The 24,092-nt window shown below is 43.5% G+C and overlaps 2 protein-coding genes across 2 annotated transcripts; one reads left to right on the forward strand and one right to left on the reverse strand.

Annotated features, from left to right (window-relative positions):
* Window positions 1-18,198: 18,198 nt before the first annotated feature.
* Window positions 18,199-19,495, reverse strand: BORCS6 (BLOC-1 related complex subunit 6; the record flags this gene model as incomplete). The annotated part of the gene is given in 3 exon segments (XM_080341271.1): window positions 18,199-19,068; window positions 19,072-19,425; window positions 19,427-19,495. Coding segments are annotated over 3 exon segments (1,152 nt in total). The 3' UTR covers window positions 18,199-18,339.
* A 74-nt stretch (window positions 19,496-19,569) lies between these two features.
* On the forward strand, window positions 19,570-21,776 carry PNRC1 (proline rich nuclear receptor coactivator 1). The gene is made up of 2 exons (XM_080341272.1): window positions 19,570-20,032; window positions 20,660-21,776. The coding sequence occupies exons 1-2, from the start codon at window positions 19,604-19,606 to the stop codon at window positions 21,098-21,100; spliced, it is 870 nt and encodes a 289-aa protein (XP_080197398.1). The 5' UTR covers window positions 19,570-19,603; the 3' UTR covers window positions 21,101-21,776.
* Window positions 21,777-24,092: the final 2,316 nt, after the last annotated feature.

A 24,092-nucleotide genomic window follows, 5' to 3' on the forward strand; every position in this document is an offset into this window, starting at 1 on the left:
AGCGACACAAGGCCGAGGTGTTGGCTGGGCTTGGTGTCCCTCGTCCTCCTCTCCCCCGCCCAAAAAAAAGGCATATTGTGTCTGAGAATTCAAGAAGGACAGGGAACTGCTGGAGAGAGCCCAGCGCAGATCAACAAAGATGATTAGGGGAGTGGAGAACCTCCTGTATGAGGAAAAACTGAGGGAGCTCTCTAGCTTGGAGGAGACTGAGGGGTGAGCTCATTAATGTTTATAAATATGTAAAGGGTAGGTGTCACAAAAATCCAGGAGCCAGGATCTTCTCAGTTACAACCAATGATAGGACAAGGGGTAATGGGTTCAAACAGGAACACAACTCACTTAAATTTGAGAAGAAACTTGTTCTCTGAGGGTGCCAGAGCACTGAACAGGCTGCCAGGGGGGTTGTGGAGTCTCCTTCTCTGGAGACATTCAAACCTGTCTGGACGCCTTCCTGTGTAACCTTGTCTAGGTGTTCCTGCTCCGGCAGGGGGATTGGACTGATGATCTTTCGAGGTCCCTTCCAATCCCTGACATTCTGTGTGATTCTGTGAAAGCTACTAAAGCAGCAGGCTACATTAGGCTCAGGAAACTTTCTGAGCCAAAAATAGCTGGAGGCCTGGGCAAACATTCTTGTCCTGCTTCTAGTTTTCCCTGGTTGTTTCCTCATAGCCTGGGCTGGAGGTGGAAATAAATGGATCCCTGATCCAGCTCATAGCGCAGCTGTTCTTCTAGGCTGCATGAAATAGTTTTAGTGTTGTAGCAGAAATGGCTGTGTACACAACCTTCTCTTTCATTTGTAGAAAGGCATGGGCAGAAAGATTACGTCTGCAAGTAAAGTCACATAACAAAAACTATGTACAGAATCCCAGTGAAGATTCTCCATGGGCTTAAAGAGGTCTGCTTACGTGGAGTCAGTTAAAGAATTGTAGCCTGGCAGTGTTGGCCTACATGAATATTTAAGGTGGTGGTGTGGTTTAATTCAGCAGGCAGCTAAGTCCCGCACAACCACTTGCTTGTTCCCCCTTGCAACGGCATGAGGGAGAGAATTGGAAGAGTGAGTGAGAAAACTTGTGGGTTCAGATAAGGAAGAATAAGGAATTAATCTACTACTTCCCATCAGCAGGCTGATGCTTAGCTGTTTGCAGGAAAGCAGGGTTTGTCACTCACAATGGTCACTTGGGAAAACACACCATAACTCTGAATGCCCCATCCCTCCTCCTACTTCCCCCAGTTTTTATTGCTGAGTGTGACATCATATGGCATGGAATATCCCTTTGGTCATTTGGGGTCAGCTGTCGCAGCTGTGTCCCTTCAACTTCTTGTGCACACCCAGCCCACTCGCTGGTGGGGTGGAGTGAGAAACTGAAAATTCCTTTACTCTGTACAAGCACTACTCAGCAGTAATTAAAACATCAACACTATTCTGGTCACAAATCCAAAATGCAGCACCCTACGAACTACTGTGAAAAAAATTAACTATCCCAGCTGTTGCAGAATAAGTTTAATCAAACTAAGTTTTGAATAGCATCATATTATTTTAAATATATTTTTATATTCTTTTAAATATAGCCAAACTCAGCATGAGTGGCCAGGCTCGCTGGAATTCCAGACTGAGTCAAATGAACTTATCTTAACCTGGTTGCTTGGCTACGGGAGGCCTTGAAGACTGGTACAAGGAGATAAAGAGGAAACTCAGCAGAGGCTGCAAACTGTCTAGATAAGAACAGCAAAAAAAGCTGCCTGGAAGAGGGAGAAAGAGAATCCAGTAAGAAACAAGCCCCCAGAGCCGGAATTGCCATTGGACCAAAGGGCACGTGGACAAGGCATGAGGGACACTTGAAGAGCGGGTTGCGCAGATTGTGAGGGCTTAAAAGCCCAAGCCTCTTTTGTCTTGGGATCCCTCTCCTTGAGAGGCACCCAGTCCGGACTCTTTCTTTGCTGTACCTTTCAATTTTTTCTTTAATTTATTTTTGGTGGGTTTTTATTTGGTCTTTTAATGAAATTGATTTTTTTCAAGCACAGATATTTGAGACTGTGCTACGGGAAACTTATGGTTGAGAGCATTTCTTTAACAGAGCCAAAATGAGTAGGGGCAGCTTCAGTGACGCATTACAAAACAACAGCAACAGATTATTTTATTTTCATAGCTTGTTTTCCAGTTACTTACATTTCAGTACTGTTCTGTCTGTGCTTTCTGTTTTTCTGTAAGCTATATGTGCTGCCTTTGCAAGTCAGTAGGTGCAACGGCTTGCAGAACTAACTGCTGTTGTGTGTACAGATATGACAGGAAGCCCTTAGGTTGTATGAACACATCAAAACAATGGAAATAATCTGATCTGTCCAGCATTTATTACAAACTTCATTATACAGTGACCATGTTTCCTGTTGCATTTTATCATTCTAGATTTTATTAGACTTTGTTTCTTCCGTAGAGTATCGTCTCATAGTAATTGAGGTAGTTGGTTAAGTGGTTTGCATGTGTGTGAGTCATTAGGTTTTCATACTACATTTAAAGTTTCTGAATTTTGTCCTCTAAGGCGTTTGTCATCATCAGACATTAATCTTCTCGTTCTAGCTAAAATTGAAAGTCTTGCTACAGTGAAAGACTATTTATTATTTTCTCTAACTGTTAAATACACTTCCATTAAAACGTTACTGTATGATGTTTGAAATAAAGCGCCGATTTTACCTTTACAGAACAAGCAACATTCAGACACCAGGTGGTGCCAGAGACCAGCTGGAAAAGAAAGTGACACCGAGTGCAAGGAGTGTTCAGAACGAGCAAAAAACTGCAAGATACACACTTTCCGATTTCAGTAAATTAGGAACAACGTACAGTAACGCCAGCAGTATGACAAAATTAGGAATGAAACCATTTGCAGAGCTGAAAAATAGTGCAAAAATGAATGAGCAATAATCTGTTTTCTTGATTTCTAGCTTTAAGATTCTGATATGTTTTTAAAACAACAGCTACAGGGCAAAAATAGTTTTGCGTAAAGATGTGTAGTTAAACTGGGAGGATACATACATCTGTGTTTATTTAGCAATACATAAGGCAAAATATTTGAAACTTTAAATGTAGGGTGGGGAGCTAAAAGGAAGCATACAGCCAAAATGACCTTAGCCAGGCATCATCCGTATTTTCACCTTTTGGTGGTTCTGGGCTGCCTGAGTGGAGTTTAGGAAGCCCCTCTCACAAACGGGCATCATGTCAGTAGCCATTCAGCAGAGAACCTTCCCCACGCTGCAGGGCTTCTCCTGAGTTGTGACACTTGGGTCTGTTGGCCACATACCGTCTTGCTCCACATCAGGTGCCAAAAATGGTGATAGCTGGATGATCATTGAATAAGAAAGGAGGGAGCCCCCATTGTTCTGTTTTGGTTTGGTTTGGTTTTTTTCCCCACAAAACAGTGTCACAGCTGCTGTTGAGCAAGATGGGTGGTGTTCGTTGATCAGTTGATGGTGACATGAGAATAGTGGTTTTCATCTAGATTTTAAGAGCGAATAAATTAGAAATATGACATTAAGAGATGGAATATAGGGCAGGGAACACAGCAACAGGGAATCGCCCGTCTGTTTTCACTGCTCAATGTATTTTCATAGGGAATTTTACATGGGGAAAATGTAATCACTCAAAAGACCGGTGTTCTCCAGCAGAGTAATAGAGTATTCACACGTTTCAGAAAGTGTTGCTGCGTTGCCTTCCATAGACACAACATAGATTTCAAGTGACTGTTTACTCTTAACTTGCTCTAGTGCTTCCTTGGTGATGTGTCCTTCTGGCCTGGAGTGCTTGGTTATTTGCAGCTGCTGTTATGTGTTCTGCATGTGTAGTTTACACTGAACTTTACCATGTTAGACACTTTGAAACAATTTACACAGGATGGTGATTTGTGTATTGCATCAAACATTTATGAACAAACATACTTTCCTGCTTCAGGTTGCGACATTAATAGTGAAGATAACTTCTTTCTGATGTTCCAGCAGAAGACACCACATTCCTCAATACTTTGTGTGGCTTCCAAAAGCCAATACTGTCCGTGTCTGAACAAGGAACATGTAGGTAGACACAGTGGTCATTTCAAGTATTGCTTTGGGAAAGCAACTGCAAGTGTTCTGTCTATGATATAACATCCCATCTTTTCTGTATACCAATTTTTTTTTTTTTTTAATCTAGATGCATTCAAAGAAAAAAATGTACAATGAAAACATAGATTTAAGGGAAAGTTAATATTATGGTTGCTTATGGCTAGGTTCCCTAGGTTTCTTGAAATATAGGCTTCTATAAAATGCTGAGTATGCATTGACTTTTAAAAATCAAAAGAAAATGCTAGTAACTCAAGAGTATTTTAATTCATGGCTGCTCGTTCAGTGTCAACAAATAATTAAGAACCGTTCTTCTGAGACAAATTATTTTTCCAGGTTTGAAAATGAAAATAAGACTTAAAAAGAAAGTTATTTCTTGCATGTATACAATAACAAAATGGATATTGAAACAAAGTTTTGAGAGCTCCAATATATTTGAAAAATTAAATGTCATTTACAGTGTTCTTTTTATAGAGAGCATTGAGAGGAACTCAACAAAATTACCAGTCTTTAGTCTACAAAACATTAGGGGGCACCATGACCTCACAGACTTAAAATGATGTAAGTTGAAGTCCAGTGACTTTTCCTATCCAAAGTAAACAGGAAACAGCTTAAAATAGCAAAATCAACTTCTGGTGTCGTTCCTAGTGCAAGATTATGATGTAGTTGATTAGATTTCCAACAGAAGACAACACAGAGATTTAGTAGAATGTAGGCTACACCCTCCTTTCTGTAAGAGTAATAAAACTAACAGACTAATGGATGCAATATAAGCAGCTCGCTTTCAAGTAATAATTTTAATCTCACATTTTCCCTCAGGGTTTCATCCTGGAAATACATCATTTTCATCTCAAGCCTTTAAGATATTACAGTGTTAGCTCAACCTGTAGAATAAATCTCTCTATAGGCAGGGATCACACAGTGAGCTTAGGATGAAGCTGCTTTAAATCCAGGTCCTTGAGTTGGGTACAGTGTTTGGGGTGGTCACCAGGGTGGTGAAACACTGGCCCAGGTTGCCTAGGGAGGTGGTAGATGCCCCACCCCTGGAGACAGTCAAGACCAGGCTGGACGGGGCTCTGAGTAAACTGATCTAGTTGCAGATGTCCCTGCTCACTGCAGGGGGCTGGACTAGGTAACCTTTGAAGATCCCTTCCAACCCAAACTATCCTATGATTCTATGATGCACTATCAGACTACACCACCAAACATGCTTGTGCTTTAGCGGTGACGTGTAAATCCCACACCACCACAGGGGACGTTAACAGTATTAGCTCTGACGTGCAGATATGGCAGATAATTTACTTAGCAGGTGATTTACTCAGGAGATCTACCTGGAAAGGAATTGGAGAGATGTGTGTGTGTGTGCAGAGGGTTGCTGTTCTTGAAGAGGGACAACAGCTGTGACTTCAAGTACTGACTTGCAGGCCTGAAGAACATGATGCCTTCCTGTCATTCCTCTGCAGCAGAAATGCTGGTGTACTTGATGAAACAAAAATGCACAGCTGGACAACAGGTTTGTAAGCAAGGGGTCTGTTGTTCCTGGAGGACTAACACTGTTCTGCCTAGAGTTCTTATGGTTTGACTTAGACACCTGAGGCGTTACTCACATCAGCTGTGAAGGATGATTTTCAGTGGAAATCTACACTGTAAAAAATACCCAGCTGTAACGTGTAAGAATATATGGTCTATTGCATAAAATGAAATCATACGGTAGTAGTGTGTTTTGAGTCTGGATAAAGTAATCAAGCAATTAAAATTTCACGATGGAAGGTGACTAGCACTAGGGAAAAGTATGACATAATATATGAGAAACTCATCTAATCTACGTAAGTGGAAAGCATGACTCACAGTCTTGGAGCTGGGCTGGGAAGTGACTGGACTCCACAAAGGCAAACAGCATGCTGTTGCTACACTTTCTAGTTTCACCACTGCCTGAATATGGACACCTTAGTAAAAATCTTGCCCCAGATGGAGGCTGTGGTTAAAACTAATGGAGGAACTGAGGCCCCAGGCAGTGTGGGAGGTAGATTGAGGCAGTCGGGAGCTGTTGGAGAGTTACTGCTCCTCTACAGCCTGAAACAGCCAAGAGTGTTTCAGCCTGCAAACCCATGTACATGATGATCAAGTTCTGGGTTGTTGTACCAGCAAAAATCTTTTTTTCTCATGATCAGTCACACAAACAAAAGATTATTACCCATAGGCACTCTCTCAGACCTTCTGGATCATAAGTTTGTGCCTATAGATATCTATACTATGTATATGCGTGACCATAAAGCCTGTGAAGAATAATATATGTATGAGCTATAATATAGTACCTGAGAAAATACATACAGACTAGTTTTTATTTTTATGGCTGTATTATACAAAATATGCATCATATACTGTAGAAATATAAATGAAGAACACAGTCTCTCTCTTGAAATGTTTGCAGTGCTGAAAATAGCCCAAGAAACTGGCCAAAGGCAACGGAATATGGAGTAAAAGCAAAGTGATCAGCCTGGCAGCCATACAGGCATTTTTAAAATCAAATCTGAATATATATTTATATTGTATACAAATTAAATTATGGTATAATATTCAATTATGATATGCATGCTTGCATATATATATATAAAAAATCAGATGCTCAAATGCTGCCCTTGTGAGGTTAGTTTTGCTTTCTGTCAATATGCGTGGGGGAACAAGCTTTACAAGAACACATGCTACTCTTCTCTGAAAAAGCTTCACTCAAAAGGAAGTAGAGCAAGAGAAATATCCTGACATAAACATCTGCAGCATCACTGATCTAGGGAACCTCAGGCTGGAAAATGTCATTTTAGACAATGACGTTGCATAGGTTGTAAATTCCTCTCTTCCAAGGATTGCTCAGCAAAAGGAATTTTTTTTCATTTGAAATATATTTGTCATTCACTAGAAATACTTTTTTTCACATTCGCACCACTTCAGGCTTTCTAGCAGTGTCAACTTATGATGGACATTATGGAATAGACTTTGCATCAGAGAATGTAGTGCCTGTGGTCCATTCCTTTTCATACAGCTTCAGTGAAAAAGGTAGCCGGAGGCGTCGGACAGAGACTCGAACTCTTGTGGGTTACTCTGAGCAGTATTTATTGTAGAAGATTCGCAGGAACAGCAGGGTTGGGTCACCTCCTCAGAGAGTGACAATCATACAGCAATACAGCTAGTCATTATATAGGGTTCTAACAGGTATTATGCAACTAAGCAAAATTTATCACTGTCCGGTGGAATTTTCTAAGTATTCACGATGTCACTGTCCAGTGGTCTGCGGGTTTCACTTCTAATGCAAGTACTGTGGGAAGGTCATCGGGTCGCAGGGCCTGTCTCATTTGTTATCTGTAGTTCATCAGTCTAGCACGGAGACCAGCGATCCTAAGAACAGCATTTATCAATGTCTTAACTAAAGGTACAAAGCAAGCATAAGGTAACCACTCTCGTGGTTCTGGGTAAGGGCTATACAAGCCGAGACTTTCAGCCTTAGCAGCACAGCTTATAACATTGATATAGGCCTAAAATCCTAATTTCTTGTTTTCCTACAACATTCAGTTAAAATGCATTCCACTTCTTTCTGCTGCTGGTTTTACTGGCTGTAACTAGGTTAAGATTAACGCAAATAAAGCTATTTTCCTTGTACTCAAACCTTTTCTCAATATGAGTATGAAGCTGTCCTTGTCCAGTGGACTTTTAGGGACTTACTCAGAGAGATTAAGGTCATTGAGAAAGGGAAGGAGGTAAGAAGATGACTCTGTATTACCTGAAATGAATTTCCTGGATCTCTGAGGTTCACACTATGTTCCAGTAGTTTGAAGTTTTGGGGTTTGGCTAACAATCTTTCTGCACTAGAAGTGTGCAGGCTGTTACTGGAAAATGTTAACACTTCTTCAGAAAAGTCACTTTGTGAATTCCCGTATCTACCTCTGCTCTACAGAAACTGCTTTTCAAAAAATCCTTTTGGGGAGAAACATCTCTATGTATCCTTCCACATACTGGGAATTGGATCTGCTAAAATGAGTTTAGTATTGTATTTTTTACTATAATTGGATGTTTTGTCAGAGACAGGCTATGTGACATACTCTCAGCTTTCTAAATTTCAGTGAAAGACCTTTTCAGTGGAATGTGACTCAGGCCTTATCTATACAGGTTCTCTAACATGGAGAATTAGAAAAATGTGCCAGCAAACGTTGGTACACAACAGCAGAGAGTCATGAACAGAACTGAAGTGATATATTAAAAGCAAATTATTGAATGACACAGAGATACAGAGTCTTAAATTAGTATTAACAGTATGGACACAATCCTGGTTATACACAAGGGTACGCTGGTTTAGAATAGGAAGCATGTTTTGATTGTTTGCATCTTAGATGCAAAGTTTGATTTCCACAGAGTGAACAGGTAGAACGATGACAAGGCATTTCATCCTGAAACACAACCCACCTTATTATTTTCTCTTCTGCTCTACACTGCAGTTTGTACCAGCTTCGAAACGGGTAGAGCTGTTGCTAGGTAATCCTTTTTACCCACTCAACAGCTAAAGTTTCAGCCACGCAGAAGAGAGTTTTTGTGTATCTAACTGCATAAAATTAAAATCTAAGGCATTGTTTAATGACTGGCTCCAAGGAAACCCTGCTTCTAGCTACGGGCCTCTCTCCCGGCAGCAGCAACCCAACCGCCAGCACAGGCAATGCATTTTTGCGGGCTGTAGGTCAACATGATGTGAGTGGGAGCAGCTGGAAGCCCTCCCTGAGCACTTTCCTTATCTCCACTGCGAGCACCAGGCTCACACACCCTTTCTGCTCCACGTCGATTCCTCCCTGGTGCTGAGCAACCGTCTGCGCTCTCCTGCAGTGAAAAAATCGAGCCATGCAGCTGAAAAGCAAACCAGCCTCCCCCTTCTCTCTTGGCTGAGCTCAGCTGGGTTGAATTCCTGCTCTGGGTCACGTTGTGGCTGCACAAGCAGGATGGGTGAGCTCCGAGGGAAATGCTGTAGATGCTCAGGAACATGTGGTAAGGAGAGGGGCAGCTCAGGCTGCCCTAACAGACACCTGGCATTGATGGCAAATATCAAAACACGGTCTCAGTTTCTCTCAGATTTGTGATCTAACAAAGGATCTGAAGGAAATTTGGGTCAGATTAATGTGTGAAGCTCAACTATTCAAAGCAGACAAATGACATTATTAATCCAGATCTTGAAACACACATTCCAGTCATACTTCAGTAGAAAAACTGTGAGAGTTTTATTGCTGTATCTGTTAAGATTTTCAGTGTGGAAAAGACCAAGGAAAAGTTACACTTGGAACAGCTTTCAAATAACCATAGCCAGCAAGCTATGGTTACATCCACCATTGTTCCTGATCTAGCTGTGTTCTTTTTCCATCTGTTACTGACACCCACTGTCACATAAAGAAGTTTTTTTTACCTTTGGGTGGCAAAACCACACATACAAAAATGGGCAGTTGCTTTCTCTTTTTTATGGAATGTGGGCTACAGATGGTTCAATTGTATTCATCTGTTTAACATTAAATAGTATTCTCTTCTACATGAACCATGGCATCCAAAAGCACGATAAATAAATGTATCCAGTTTTGACAGTATTAATTACCTCAGGGATAAAGTAATTTCTGGTACTGAGGGAAACAGCGCCTGCGGTGAGAACTTGCCGGCCCCACAGACCTACTCTGGCAGATCCCTAGAGATACAGTCAACCTACCCCATGACCTATTTATCCTTTCTCCTTATATCTAGAGAAGCAACCTAAAGCCAGGCTTGCAGACCTTCCTGTGGGATCTCCGATCCTTTTCTGCCCTAGGGCCATAGAATCACAGAATCATTTAGGTTGGAAAAGACCTTTAAGATCATGCCAATTCTGCAGTGACTCACAAAAACGCTCTTCTTCTGCAGTGAGAATTCACTTTCAACACTGCCTGGTATTGAGTAGGTTTCCAAAACACAACAAGTATTTCAGCTTACTAGCACACTGGCTGCACCAACGTGATATATGCACAAAGCATATCTGTTGATTTACATTGTTAGAGGTAGCTTAAAACAGCAGTGCTACATTAAAAAAATGACCTGCTAACCAGACTGCTGGCAATGGAAAAATGTGCTTTGTTGTGGCATTCCCCAAGGGAACAAATAAGAAATGAAAGGGAATCAGAAGAAAAAAATCCTAATAAATAAAATGGTGTAACAGAGAAGCCCTTTGATCTGACTCTCCCATGTTTGCATCATCCAGTTGCTTTTTTACAGAAGAAACACATAAAGTTAAAGCTATGCTATCTTGCAGGCAGCAGTGACAAGTCACGCTGCTGAAGGTACACTCTGATTACAAGTTTATCGCCCTATGTTCAACCCAGGGAACTTCTGTTTCCAAAGCATTATGCAAATGACTATCAGCAACATATTTAAATCAAAGTCTCACTTACAGATTCATAGAGAAACAAATGGAGTTTTGTCCCGGTCTTTGTTTTGTCTGTTAGTAAGACTGAACTATTTCTGAGACAAAGTACCCAGCCCTGTCTCAAAGCAAAGCTCATAAATAATCAAGGACAAAGACGATGTACATTGGATTTCACAACCGCAAAAGCTGGGGAGTGAATGCTGCAACTAAAAATTTCTACAACGCTACGTAAATTCCAGTAGTCATCAACAAGTTACACAATTTTTCTGTTTTATATTAACACATAGAGGAAACATGTTCCATTACTTGTATTTTACTGAATGTCCGAACCAGTTATCTCACTTACTTACGGTTCAGTTAATGTGTGAGAAACAGACCCCGACATTTGGTTGGACTGAAGTCTTTGTAATTGTTGCTGATGGATGTTTTAATAAGAAGATTGTATGCACATATTAAGAACTGCCTAGTTGACCATTATGAAGACGGCTTTTAAGTTTGACTTTACACAGCAGTTCAACTCAGTACAGCTCAATATTTTTTGTTTAAAAATGACATTTTAACATGTACGTAGAATTAGTCCTTTGGTTATGACTAGCATCTCTCTATTGACTGTGCATCACTGAAAGTAAGAGAAAAATAATCTTGTTAAAAATGAATTTATTTGCCATACTAAAGTGTATACACGTCAATCTTGGTGAATAAATAGGAAGATTCGGTTTGGCATATCCTGTACTCCTAATATTGAAGCACATCCTTCTTTACTACTGTTCCTTTACAAGGTTTGTTGCAAGTAATAAATATAACACATCCTATTAATTTCGTAACTTCCATATAAATATATACAGCTCTTCATAAAGTCAAGGAGAGCCCTGTGCGTGTACATGCCAAAAGGAAGACAGGGAGACCAGAATCCCATTTAGCAGGAGCCTTACTCCAGTATTTACTTAATTTTTCTATGATTATTAAAAGGAAAAACAACATAGTTTGCTTTGGGGACTTGCACGTATTTTAAAAATATTGCATCAGCTCACCATGTCACATGGTATTTGGTGTTCTATAACCCCATCCTGAAGAGCCTGTGTAAGCAGCAGCTGACTGATTTTCCTGTCTCTTACTAGATAAATCACAGCACACAGTTATACTAGTATTATTTTGCAAGTAGTTTGTTCAGTTTTATTTGTTTGTTGCCATTTTATTAAACTAGATCAGAACAATAATAAGATCTAGCTCTCCTGTTACAGATGTTTAATTTTTCTGTAATGCCTTCTCTTTAGTACAATAAATAGAAATCTATTATCTTTGTGGTTTGTGACTTGCCCACTCCCATGGGTTGATTTAAAAACAAGACACTTGGTGGTGGGTATTCGGGATACACAGAGCACTGGAGAAGACAGCAGCAACGAAGTCAGAGCAAAAGCAAGCATAAGGCAATTTACTGAGACATTTTAAAGGATAAAGGAATGGGTGACATCAAAAGAGAATAGGTCAGGTAGGCAGCAGAAGCTGGTCTTGGCGAGGACTGGCAGATGACCATTTCGAATTTGAGGCAGAACAGGAATGAAAAACAACAAGGGCAGCTGAAGGAGGACATAACTGACCTAAGTAAGAAGGTCAGTGCCTTAGCGGAACAATAACAACCCTGATGTAGCAGGTCATGCAACCGAAGACAAAAGATAAGTGGGATGAAACAGTACTGCTGAGATGTGGTCCAGGACAAGGTTTTGCCAGGTGAAATGTGGTAAAGCTGGTGGCTGTGGAAAATGGTGAACCGTGGGGGGACACTGTTGTAACTTTCCAGTTGCTCTCAGCAGACAAAAACAAGCTGGTGACATGAGGCAGGAGAGATGAAAGGCTTGTAGTTGCACATCTCTTTTTTAAGAGGGAAACAAAACCAAATCACGTCCATATCAGCAACTGTAAGTGGCACGCAGGAAGAGTTTTGGAAAACGGAAAATCCCAATGTTGCTCAGCAGTGAGAAACTCCCCCTCCTTGCAGCTGAGGGCACGTCACTGGAAAGTCCCAGCCTGGAAAAAAAAATCCACCGAGTAAACAGATTGCACAGGCAGTGAAAACAGAAAGAGGAACAAAGTCAAATGATACTTTGACTTTAAAGGACTTTATTTTCAAGTTAGCATTTCCTTTACTGACAACAGTTCCAGTTCAGACAAGAAAGATCTCATTAGAGTGAAAATGGCTGGTAAACGTCACTGCTGATATTAGGCCACAGAAATCAAGCTCATTTATTAAAAAGCTAAGATTTCAATTCAGGATTTTTTGGATTTTTTGCTGCTGAGTGTAGTCACACAATCTCAGTGACAAACCAGATACTCAGGATTGTTAGATCACTGTAAAATTAGAAATTATTGTCTGCCAAGTCTGTGGGGTTTTTCCCCCCCTCATTCACATGTACTTCCAGACAAGGAAGCTGTTCTTAACAAAGCACTTCCTAATAACTCGCTGGGCACAGCTCTTTGCCGTACGAGGAAGTTCAATGCTGGGAATTTTTCCAGCACTTTCCATAAAGACAAGAAAAAAACATGGTTGGTCACAGTGAGACAAGAAATACAGTGTTGGACAAAATTCTAGTATTCTTCCCTCTCTAACTAGCATTCATGAAAATAAAAATATTGACATAAATTATTACCCTTGCCTGAGACAAATCAATTTTCAACAAAAGTATTTCACAGTTATTTACCACAGCAATGTTAACTCAAATCCTGGAAGCAATTACAGTGACAGCACTTTCTAGCTGTAATCTAGGAAAATAATCTAGTTTTAACTCTGCTTTCCTGCTCTAATGTTGCTGAAGTTGCTGCATCCTGGCTGATGTACACGACAGCCCAACCCTGCTAGCAAGCAGCAGATGCCAGGTTTGCTAGTGTTGTGTAGACCGCCCCATCTCCAACCCTATCAATATTGTAATTAAAATGTAGTATTTTATTTTCTTTAAACTGAGGTTCTCTTAAGTCTCATCAGGATTCAATAATACTGCAAGTGCCATCTCCAGCATTTTATCCTTGACAGACAATAAATATTATTATTTATGAAACTGTCAAGCTGTTCACATCCTCTCAGCTTTGGGAAGAGGATCAATTAGCAGTCTTTGGGGAGAGAAGGCTGTGGGGTTTTTATTTTGGTTTGTTTCTTGCATAGCTTCTAGTGTCTATAAATAGCAGGAGGGAACCAGAACTCCAGGAAGGTTTGAAATTTTGATTCTTCATCCTTTTTCCTGTTACAAGATAAGGGCAAAATGCTACTATATCAGAACACGGGGCAGAATGATTTTGACTTTAAGGAGAAGCTCAGGGCCCAAGTCTATTGATCACGTCTCTTTTTCTGGAGCTTTGAAGAGCAGAGAATAATAATGACAAAAGCTTCCCCAGGCACCAAGCTGGAGCAGCAAATGTGAAACCCAGCCGAGTTTCAGTTCCTGCATCTGATGCAATAACTGCGTTAAGTTTCTGAAGGAGAAATGTCATGAATACTCTCTCTCTTCCATGGGTGCTCTTGCATGCGTGGCAGGAGGATCCTGGATGGGGTCAGGGTGGGGCCAGAAGTGGAGACAATATCCACAAAAATGTACTAATTGAACATTTTATGATTTTGATAGGAATGTCCTTTTCTCAAAGCAGGTTGTGACAGCAACATAAACATGATCTGCTGATCTTTTAAAGGCTTTTGTTTTGTGTTTGGGTGGTTGTTTTGTTTGGGTTGTTGGTTTTTTTTGCTGTTTGGGTTTTGTTTGTTTTGAGGTGTACACACCAGGGTTGATCAGGATGAGGTAGTGTGGCATCTGACAGCAAGAACCTGTCTTATGTTAGATGACACCTATTGCAAGCACCCTCTATCTTAAATTCTTTTCAGTTTCAGCTAACACAATTTGCTACAGAGGCTCATCTACAAACTCCTGTGGAAAGCTGCTGCTAATTTTGAAGTATTAAGGTTTTTTTGTCTTCTGGTAGTACAGCCCACACTATCTGAAACCATTTCAACATAGTTGCATCTTTAATGCTAGGAGATACGGTCTCGGATTCAACTCCCGTTCCTCAGTAACTCAGTCATGACCTTACTCATGGGGGTACATACCCCCATAAATCTGGACATTCCAGACAAAATACTTATGTATTTCAGTGGCTGGCTAGTAGCAAAACACACAAAAAGTTGATGTATTTACTTATGAAATACCTGATGCAATTAAGTAACACTGAGAAAAAATAAAAGGTGAAATGTCAGTGATATTCATTTCTGCTTTGGGTGACTGCTTGGGGTTTTTTTTCAGCTGTAACAGGATTTTATCTGGTAAAGCTCCTTTAAATAGCATGGATATGGAATCAGTTCAGAGCCAGGGAATATAAAACCTCTCAAAAGAAGAAAGGAAGTAAAAGCCTTGAATGAAGCAGAACCAACCACACCTTCATCAGAAAAACATATTTCCATAGTCAGATCTGACACTTCTCCTGAAAAAAAAAAAAAAAAGAAAAAAAAAAGGCAAACTAACCTAATTCCTAACAGAGTCACTGGGGGTTATCAGAGCAGGGAAGTCATTCCTGGCACACAGCTGATACTGTATCTGGCTTTGCTTAGCACTCTACACGTCATTTTATTTTGTTAGTTTTCTTCTTTGACCTTGCCCGTTTTGTAACAGTTAAAGCTCACCTGACAGCTGATGAGGAAAGAAAAACAAACCAAATGTAAAGCTAAGCAACTAAGCAAGAAAATACATGCAAACATATGCGAAGGCCTTGGAAAACCCAGATATAGTTTTACTCTACTCACTGAGAAGTGAAGCAATACAGGCTAGAAGAACCTGAAAGCTTTCACACTCAACATCCAAAAGTTGGAAAGTGACAGAATTAACATAGAATATGCACAAGAAAGCCTGGACTGGGATCAGAAAGGCAATACAGAAGCGTCTGGCTGCAGAAAGACCAGGTTCACCAGAAGCTGCTGAGCTGCACATAGCTCAAATGGGACTTCAAGGCCAGGGCTGGCCCTGGAGCTGCGCTGGCATAGACACTGGCAAGTGTCACCATTCCTGCAGTGACAGAGGCTGGTATGGACTGGGGCTGTAAGCTATAGCAGCTATGTGATCACAGAACCACAGAATCATAGAATAGTTTGGGTTGGAGGGGACCTTTGAAGGTCAGCTGGTCCAACCCCCTGCAATGAGAAGGGACATCTGCAACTGGATCAGGTTGCTCAGAGCCCCATCCAGCCTGGCCTTGGATGTCTCCAGGATGGGACATCTACCACCTCTCTGGGCAACCTGTGCCAGTGTTTCATCATCCTCATCATAAAAAAATCCTTCCTCATGTCTAGCCTGAAATGTTGATAACATATCAATATTGACTGTGTTGGCACACATCAGACTTGCATCGTTTCAGCCACACCTGTCCCAGGGGGAACAAATGAACCAGGCAGACACCTGGGAACAGGAGCCACTTCACCTGCCTCAGCTAAGCCTGCCCTTCAAACAAGCTGAAACTTTCAGACAGACATTAAAAAACAAACCCAAACACTGTAATTACCACTTCCTTCACGCTTATAATTCACTGCTCATCCTTTCTTCATTACATGAATGACATCACTGTCAGAAATTACTGCCTGAAGACCTACACTGAAACCAGCTCTGCAATCACATTAACAGGTAGGTAGGTCTCTGTGCAGATGCAGGAGCAGAGTTTAAATTAGCTTTCCAATTATTTTACCAAAGAAGAAAACCAATAATTAAGAAATGAAACACTTCAACAACTAATAACTAACAATAAAAATATAAAAGTAATGATTTTATTCTACAGACTTGACAATTTTAGCAGGGAATTAGCATTGAACGTAGGTGACTGCAAATGAAATGCTATGAAAAACCCATAGCGTAATGAAATGTGTATGCTCTAAAGACTTCAAATGAGCCTGTATGAATAAAGTGTAGCTGTACATATGTGGCTATACAAATAAACTTGCAGGTCTTTCCTGTACATTTCAACAATACTCACAAGTCAAGCAAGATCAAACTTTGGCTTTCACTCTTGACATATACAAAACATACTTAGCAAAATTACCGCATCTCCATGATACACAAGTTTGAACTTTCCCAAGAATAACACCTCAAATAGAGTACAACTGTTGCTGTCATCTTGCAAAATCTTTAGTGTCTTCTACAGCCATGGGTGGGGGCAGTTAAATCCTTTTTCTCTCCACTAACCCCTGTGAGACCTCTGGTCTCTTCCCAGAGCCACAGCTGCTCCCCAGCAGTTACCACAGGAGCCGTGGCCACAAGGAGCACAACTTCAGCACAGCCTGTTTCCAGCCTTCTGCCATTGCTGGGGCTGAAAGGCCACACATGAAATACATCCCTGTGCCGAGGGAAAGATACAGCCAAGTTGAGAAGACCAAAATGGCCCAGAGACTGGCATTATGCTAACCAGGGTGGCAAAAAACATATTATTTTGTTACAATTCAGTATTGTGTACACGTAGAAGCACGGTGTATCAGAGCATACACCCCTCACTGTTTTTAATGAGGTTATGGTAGAGCAGCAGCTGCACCCATCATAAATCTATCTGCTCTTCTACCAAAAGTTACAGGACTCACATAGCACCTCTGTCTACCATTGCTCCAAGGTTTTTAGGAGCTGCTAAGCACCATTACACATACATAAGATCACAGTGATCGTTTCTCTGCTGAAATCTTGTTACAAGGGCATTTGTGACCTAAATGGATTCCTAGGAGCATCATCGAAGAGGCGAGTCGCATAGGAACCACAGCAAGCAGAGAATTCAGGTACTCTCAGGCCTCAGAGGAAATACTTACTGATACAGCAAAATCACTTCTGCATACAGTGATGCATATAAAAGCTTCAAGTTATACAAATAAATTCTCCCAAAGTACCCATTTTATGTCAGTCTTACACCCATGTAATGTCATCGCATATTCATGTTCCTCATCTAATTACATATATATTTTCCAAATTGAAAAAAAAAAAATCACAGGATAATTTCACAGTAATGCCATTTAAGCTTCTACACTGTGAAAACTGTGGAGAGTAATAGTGGCAAAGCATATTTTATCTGAAGGCTTTTTCTATAGATTTGTTTTTATCTGAATCTCAATTACATTCTAGAGGTTTTATATTTTTCTCAGAAAGCAAGTGTCTTTGCTATATATATTAAATTTCCTCCTACCTTCTCTTACAGCTGTGTCCTGTAAGAGACAGCAGTGTTCTGCATGTTTGTTTGCTGCAACGGCAGAAGTGAGAATTACTTGTCAGGCATTAAGTCAACTACAGATAAGTGTGTATGCCTGTAAGCAGCAAGCAAGTATTCATTAAATTTCAAGTTTGGTTAAAAAAAAATAAATAAATTAACAGCTGCTTTTAATTGAGATCGGTTAGTTTTTCCTAGCCCTCAATAAATAGAAAGCATAAGGCATGTGGGATCCAAATTCTTTAATGGAGCTGAAGCTAAAAAGAACCGTCTGCCGTTTACCCCGCGATTTCAACTGGGACCTTTCCCTTCATCGGCTGCAAAAATTTCACTTCCTCCAGAGTGAAACCAGCGAACTGGCCGTAGCTGCCGGCTGGTCAGGTACGGGGGCGCAGGAGGAAGGGTGCGCAGGTGACGAGCTGAAGGTGCGGTGTGCGGGCCCGGCGCTGGGGCTGCCGGAGAGGGGAGAGCAGCGGCGGCCCCGGCGGGACGCCTGGCAGTGCGGGCGGCCTCCGGGGCGTGTCGGGGCGGCCGAGCCTCCTCCAGCGCCCGGGGAAGCCCCGCCAGGGTGGCAGCGGGGCCTTGGCTTTCCAGCCCCGGCGGCAGCGGGTGGGCGATACCCCGCCGGGGCGGCGCTACTTGCAGAGCCCCTCCAGCCGCTCCAGGGTGCCCTTCATGTCGCGGATGCGCTTGGCCAGGGCGGGCACGGGCTGCATGGCGCGGTCCAGCTCCTCGCAGCGCGCCACCAGCGCGTACATGGCGCGAATGCTGAGGTCGGCCGCCTCGCCCAGGCTCTCCACGCCGTCGCGGTAGGTCTGGATGCAGCCGACGCTGAGCGCCGTCAGGGCCTGCAGGCCGCAGTGCACGTTGCGCAGCAGCTCGTCCACCTGCGCCGCCACCTGCCCGGCCAAGGCCACCACGTCCTGCAGCGCTCCGGGGTCGATGGCGGGGATAGAGGAGCCGCCGCCGCCGCCGCTCCCCGCCGGCACGGCCGCCTCGCCCCGCGGGGCACCGCTCTGCCGGATCCGCCGCTCCAGGTTGTTGGCCACGAACTGGGTGAGGCGCCCCTCGCGCAGCACCGTCCCCTCCAGCTCCAGGGCGCTCGCCAGCGTCGCCCGCCGCCCCTCCGGCAGCTGCCGCCCCGCCGTCGCCGGGCCGCCGGCGGCCAGGCTCAGCGCCTCCAGGCTCCGCTCGTCCCGCCTCCGTCCCGCCGCCTCATGGCCGGATCCCTCCTCTGCTGCGGCCGGGAGCCCGGCGGCTGCCGCGGGCCGCAGCGCCGGTCCCTCCATGGCGGGCGACGCGTGCCTATCCGCCGTCACGCCACCGCCCACCAGAGGGCGCGCCGCCGCCTGTTTACGTCTCCCTCAATTGGCTACGGGGCACTTGGGGGCGTGGCCGCGGCTGTTTGTGTGCCGTCCGATTGGCCGGCGGCTCTCGCAAGGAGAACCGCCTGTCCCGTCCGTTCGGTTCGCCCTGAGGGCCCGTGACTCGGAGACTGGGGCGTGCCCACTGTTTGTGTCTGCCCGGATTGGACGGCCTGCGGAAGCGGGCGTGGCCCCAAGTGTTTGTGTCGCTTCTGATTGGCCGAGGCAGGGCCGGAGAGATCGCTGTTTCGCCGGGATTGGTGGTGCCTGGTGGAGAGGCGTGCCGTTCGCGCCATCCTCGCACGGCGATTGGCGCGGGGGCGGAAGGGGGTGTGTCCCGCTCGGGTAACAACATAGGGGCGCTGCTGGTTGCTCCCTTCACTCCCCCGCCATGTTCTCCTAGCAGCGGATCCGATTGCGCCACCATCTCTAGCCCACAAAGCCCGGGCAGACACTCCCCAGCGACCCGACCCGCTCATCCCCACCTGGGCTCGACCCCTCTCCCCGCTACCGCTCTGGGTACCCACGTCCCACCATGGTCACCACCACGGCACCGCCGCCCTTCCTGGCTCGGATCTCGGCGGGCACCGAAGACCCCAGGCGGCTGCCCTCCGCTCTCCTTCAGCGCCTCAGGCGAGGGGACAGCAACTGTGAGAACCAGCCCAGCTGCTGTCTGGCGGGCCCGGCAAGCGGCCAGCGGCCCGCGCTGAAGAGAGTCCGGCGGAGGAAGGGAAAGATCCGGTCCGGCCACGCGGGGCTCCTGCCCAGCCGCTACCAGCAGTACCAACAGCACCGCGCCGGCTTGGGGAGAAGGACCCCGCTGGCAACGCACGGCCCGGGCGAGCTTCGCGCTCACCCAGTGCCGGCTGCCTCATCTGCCCCCGGCCTGGCAACGGTCCCCCCGGAGGAGCCCCCCGCGCCCGCCCCTCAGAGACCCGCACCCAGCAAACCCCTCAGGAAGGAGGTAAAGACGGGGCTCCGCTACTTCTGCACATTCCTCTTGCCCCACCCCCCTTCTCCCGCACCCCGGCAGCCGGCGAGCCGCTTGCCCCCCTGCCCCTCCCCGACCCCCTGTGTGCGTGCGGACGGGCGGGGGAGCGGGAGGGGGAAGAGTTTCCGTTACGCCCGCTCGGCCGGGGCGGGGGGAGAGAGAAAGGGAGAGAAACGGCGGGCGGCGATTGGCCGCTCGGCGCCACCAATCGGCGCCGGCCGCTGCGCCCAGCAACAGCCGGATTTAGCCTGCTGGCCGCGCGCCAGCTGCCCCTAGTGCGCGCGGGCGGGACGTGCGCGGGGCGCAGCGCCCCATGGCGGCGGCAGGAGGGTCGCGGTGAGACCCCGCTGGCCGAGGGGGCTCAGCCGCCCGCCCGCTGTTGCTGGGCGCTGCCAGCCGGCCGTGCGTGCGAACGGAGCAGTGGGAGAAAGACGTGGGGTAGCTAGGAGGGGGGTGGCGGGCAGCTCGTCGTCCGCCCGGCCCGTTACACCCCCCGGGTGAGCCGTTGGGGTGGAAGCGGCCCCCGGTACCTCACACCGCGCTGGACACACCTCTTGAGGAGACAGGCCGTGCATTGACGTGAGCTCTTTGTCTCTGCAGTTCTTAAAGAACAAGATGGGAAAGACTGAGAAGGCTGCCGTCCCTTACAGCCAGCCTGTTCAAAGTTTACACCTGTGTGAACAACCAAAGATGAACAGACAGAAGAGTAAATGTAACATGCCACTCACAAAGATCACCTCGGCAAAAAAGATAGAGAACTTTTGGCAAGATTCTGTATCGCCAGAAACAATTCAGAAGCAGGAGAAAAAGCCACTTAAAAACACAGAGAACTTCAGAAATGCCAAGCCCAAGAAACCTATCACCCTAACTGAAGTGAACCAAAAAGAAAATTACGCTGGGGCAAAATTTAGTGACCCACCATCTCCTAGTGTCCTTCCAAAGCCTCCCAGCCACTGGGTGGGTGGCACAGCTGAACCGTCTGACCAAAACAGGGAGTTGATGGCAGTCCATTTGAAAACTCTCCTAAAAGTTCAAGCGTAGTTTCCAAGATCTCTTGAGTAATTTCAAAGAAAAATCCATCCAGGAAACTTAAACATGCCTTGTTGCAACAAAAATTGCAAAAGACTGTCAAGTCTTAATAATCACATTTAAAAAAAAAAAATCCTTGTATTATATTTTTTATGGTTGTGTAAATAGTGTACATCATGTATTATGTGTATATTCTTGTTCATACTTTGAGAGGTACATTTTAGTTTTGTTATGAAAGGATGTATTTTGCACTGCCTGAATGGTAGATGTCTTGTATATAAAATACGGACAATTTTAAGTGTGCTTGACACATGAAGACTTGACTTGATTTGCACAAGGTAATGAAAATTTTGAAAGGAGAGTACAGCTTTCTGATTTTAAGGTTCCAGATCAAATGTGAATGTTTTACACATGCACTACTGACAATAGTTTTACATTCTGTGTCCCAATCTGAGTATAAATTTTCATACAAATGTGAAGTTTTGCTCTCTGCTCTGGAAACAGTATATGGAATTCCTGTTCATCTGTTTGTTTTTAAAATTACCTGGAATTTGAGTCAAATTCCAACCCATCAATTTGAGCACTGCTGATTTCTTTAAAAGAAAAAAAAAAAAAGAGCAGAGCTTACTGCCAAGATATCTAATTGGTCACTAAAAAATTCAATAAAACAATTTGGCCCTCCCCTTAAGTATGTCTCTGTTTTTCTTGTGTGTGTGTGTCTGATAATTCAAGTATTGAACTTAAATTACTTGATCATCTTCTAGTGCATCACAAGGAATATTTTTGTCCTTCTTAGCCTTCAACTATCCAAATAATTATGAAATTGGATAGCTCATTAAGAATTTCTTCTGTTTCTAAAAAATGTTTATTTTATTATAAGTCATTTTAGGTTCCTTATCCTTTTGTTTCTTGAGAATTCAGGTGTTGATAAAGTTGGGCAATTACACATCCACATTAATACTGCAATGCTCCTTCACTATTTTAATAGTAAGTGGTTATTAAACTGAAAAGTAACAAGAAGAGAAAGGTATGGATGTGGCAAGTTAAGCTTCACATTTTTCACCAGATTTGTTTTTCTGATAGCTATGCTGGATGTTTCTCTAGTCTAAAGTTCTTCAAGAATTGAACCGTAGATCAGTCTGACAGGTATGTTGAAGAGGTAACAGATTTATAGTTCTTTTATTAATACAGGATTTAAATTAGATGAGTAAAGCAGAACATAAGAAATTTGCAAAAGGTAGAAAAGCACTTTTAAGTTTTTGGACCCACTGAAAAAAGTGTTATATGGACACCAGCGTACAAGGAGACAGGTGTAGGAAGGGAATACCAGCAGCATTGTCCCAGCCAAGGTGGTTCCTTAGCATGGGTGGTGGTTTTAGAGGTTCTGAGTGGGTGAAGCTAATAAATCCCTCCATGCCATGTGCATTCTGCTTCTGAAATACATTGTCATTTTGCTTGTGAGTTGGTAATATTTGTTAACAGGGTCCTGAAATGAGATTTGTCAAAAACTAAGGATTTTTTTGTTTATCAAAATTATAGCTGAAACATTTTTACTATAGTGCTGTAGGCTGTTTAACTGTATATGAATCTCACTAATGATGACTCGATTAGACCTTAAATCCAAGTTTACTATATTTGGTATATGCTCTATTGATTTGCTGTTGTGTTGGTTTCTTTTTTTTTGTTTTTCTTTTGCCTGAATGTCATCAAGCGCAGAGGAAAATGCCTTTAGCAATTCCCCATGCCTTTAGGCAATGGTTCATTTTGTCAGCTGAACTTGTCTGGAATTTTGATAACTAGTTTGACAAGAGCTAGTTTCCATCAGCCATTTAAGTTGACATTATTTAAAGACATATATATATATATATTTTTTTTTTTTTTCCCCCTTATTATTATTTCTGTTACTGTCAGCCCCTCTTCTTCCCTGCCCCTTGGAGCTGACACTGAATTACGTAGTTTGAATGCTAACTCTGATCCTACATAAAATTTAACAATGTAACATACCTCTTCTGTGCTAGTCTGATCTGCTGACACATCCCTGAGCATTCCAAAATTAATTAAATGTGAAGTGCTGATGGCTTTTGGCTCCACAGCTAATTCTTTTAAAGCAGTTAAATGAGACTTCAGACATGTTGAAATCCAAAACTTTCCATACCTTGTTGGACTATAGAAATTTTCAGGGTATGATAAGAATGTTTCAGCCGCTCGTTCCAAACAGACCAAAAAAACACCTTATTTAGCTTCTGCATCAGTATTGTGTGTCCTCTTGTGATCTGGCAGGAATGTCTGTGCACTTACTGTTAATATCTTCTTAAGATCTTTGGGTTGAATCTCTTCCTGGTCAATGGACTGGATTAGAAAACTAGGCCTGCATGCTTCAGTAAGATCACCTGAAAAATCAGGACACTGTCATCTCTTTGGACCATATTCTGCACTTAATATGTCACTTCCCTATGTTTTTTTCCTTTATCTTTCTACACTGTTTTCTTACAAGAGTTTTGACTTTCAAAGTTCACTTCACTTTGACAGATTTCTCACCCCAGTTCCCTGAAGGTGAGGCCTTGTATTACATGAACATACTGCTGTTTGAGTTTAGAGATGGTAAACAAAAAAAAATGTGCCATATTTGGAGGAGTTCTTCGTGATAATATAAAGTGGTTTGAAGTGAACAGCCTTTAAGGAGGAAAATGAACAAATTTAGTGGATACTGAGTTATCATCAGATGCTCATGTCTGCTGTACAGGAATTAAATAAATGGCTTATTAACTCTTCTGAGTTCAGTCAGAGCAGGGAAACAGCATTTTGGTTAGATAATGAAAACCTTTAAAATCTTCAGTGCGGTGCTATGCAGAACTGCAGGGGAATCAACTGTGCAAGTTAACTACCAGCTCATTTTCAAACAGTTAAATGTCACATGGTGATGGCCCTGAAAAATTAGCTTTCATGGAGTACAGAAGTATCTGGTGCTGGGTTTTCATGCGTGACCAAGTTTCAAACCATTAGA

Source organism: Nesoenas mayeri, assembly GCF_963082525.1.
Source record: "Nesoenas mayeri genome assembly, chromosome: 3".
NCBI classification, from domain to species: domain Eukaryota; kingdom Metazoa; phylum Chordata; class Aves; order Columbiformes; family Columbidae; genus Nesoenas; species Nesoenas mayeri.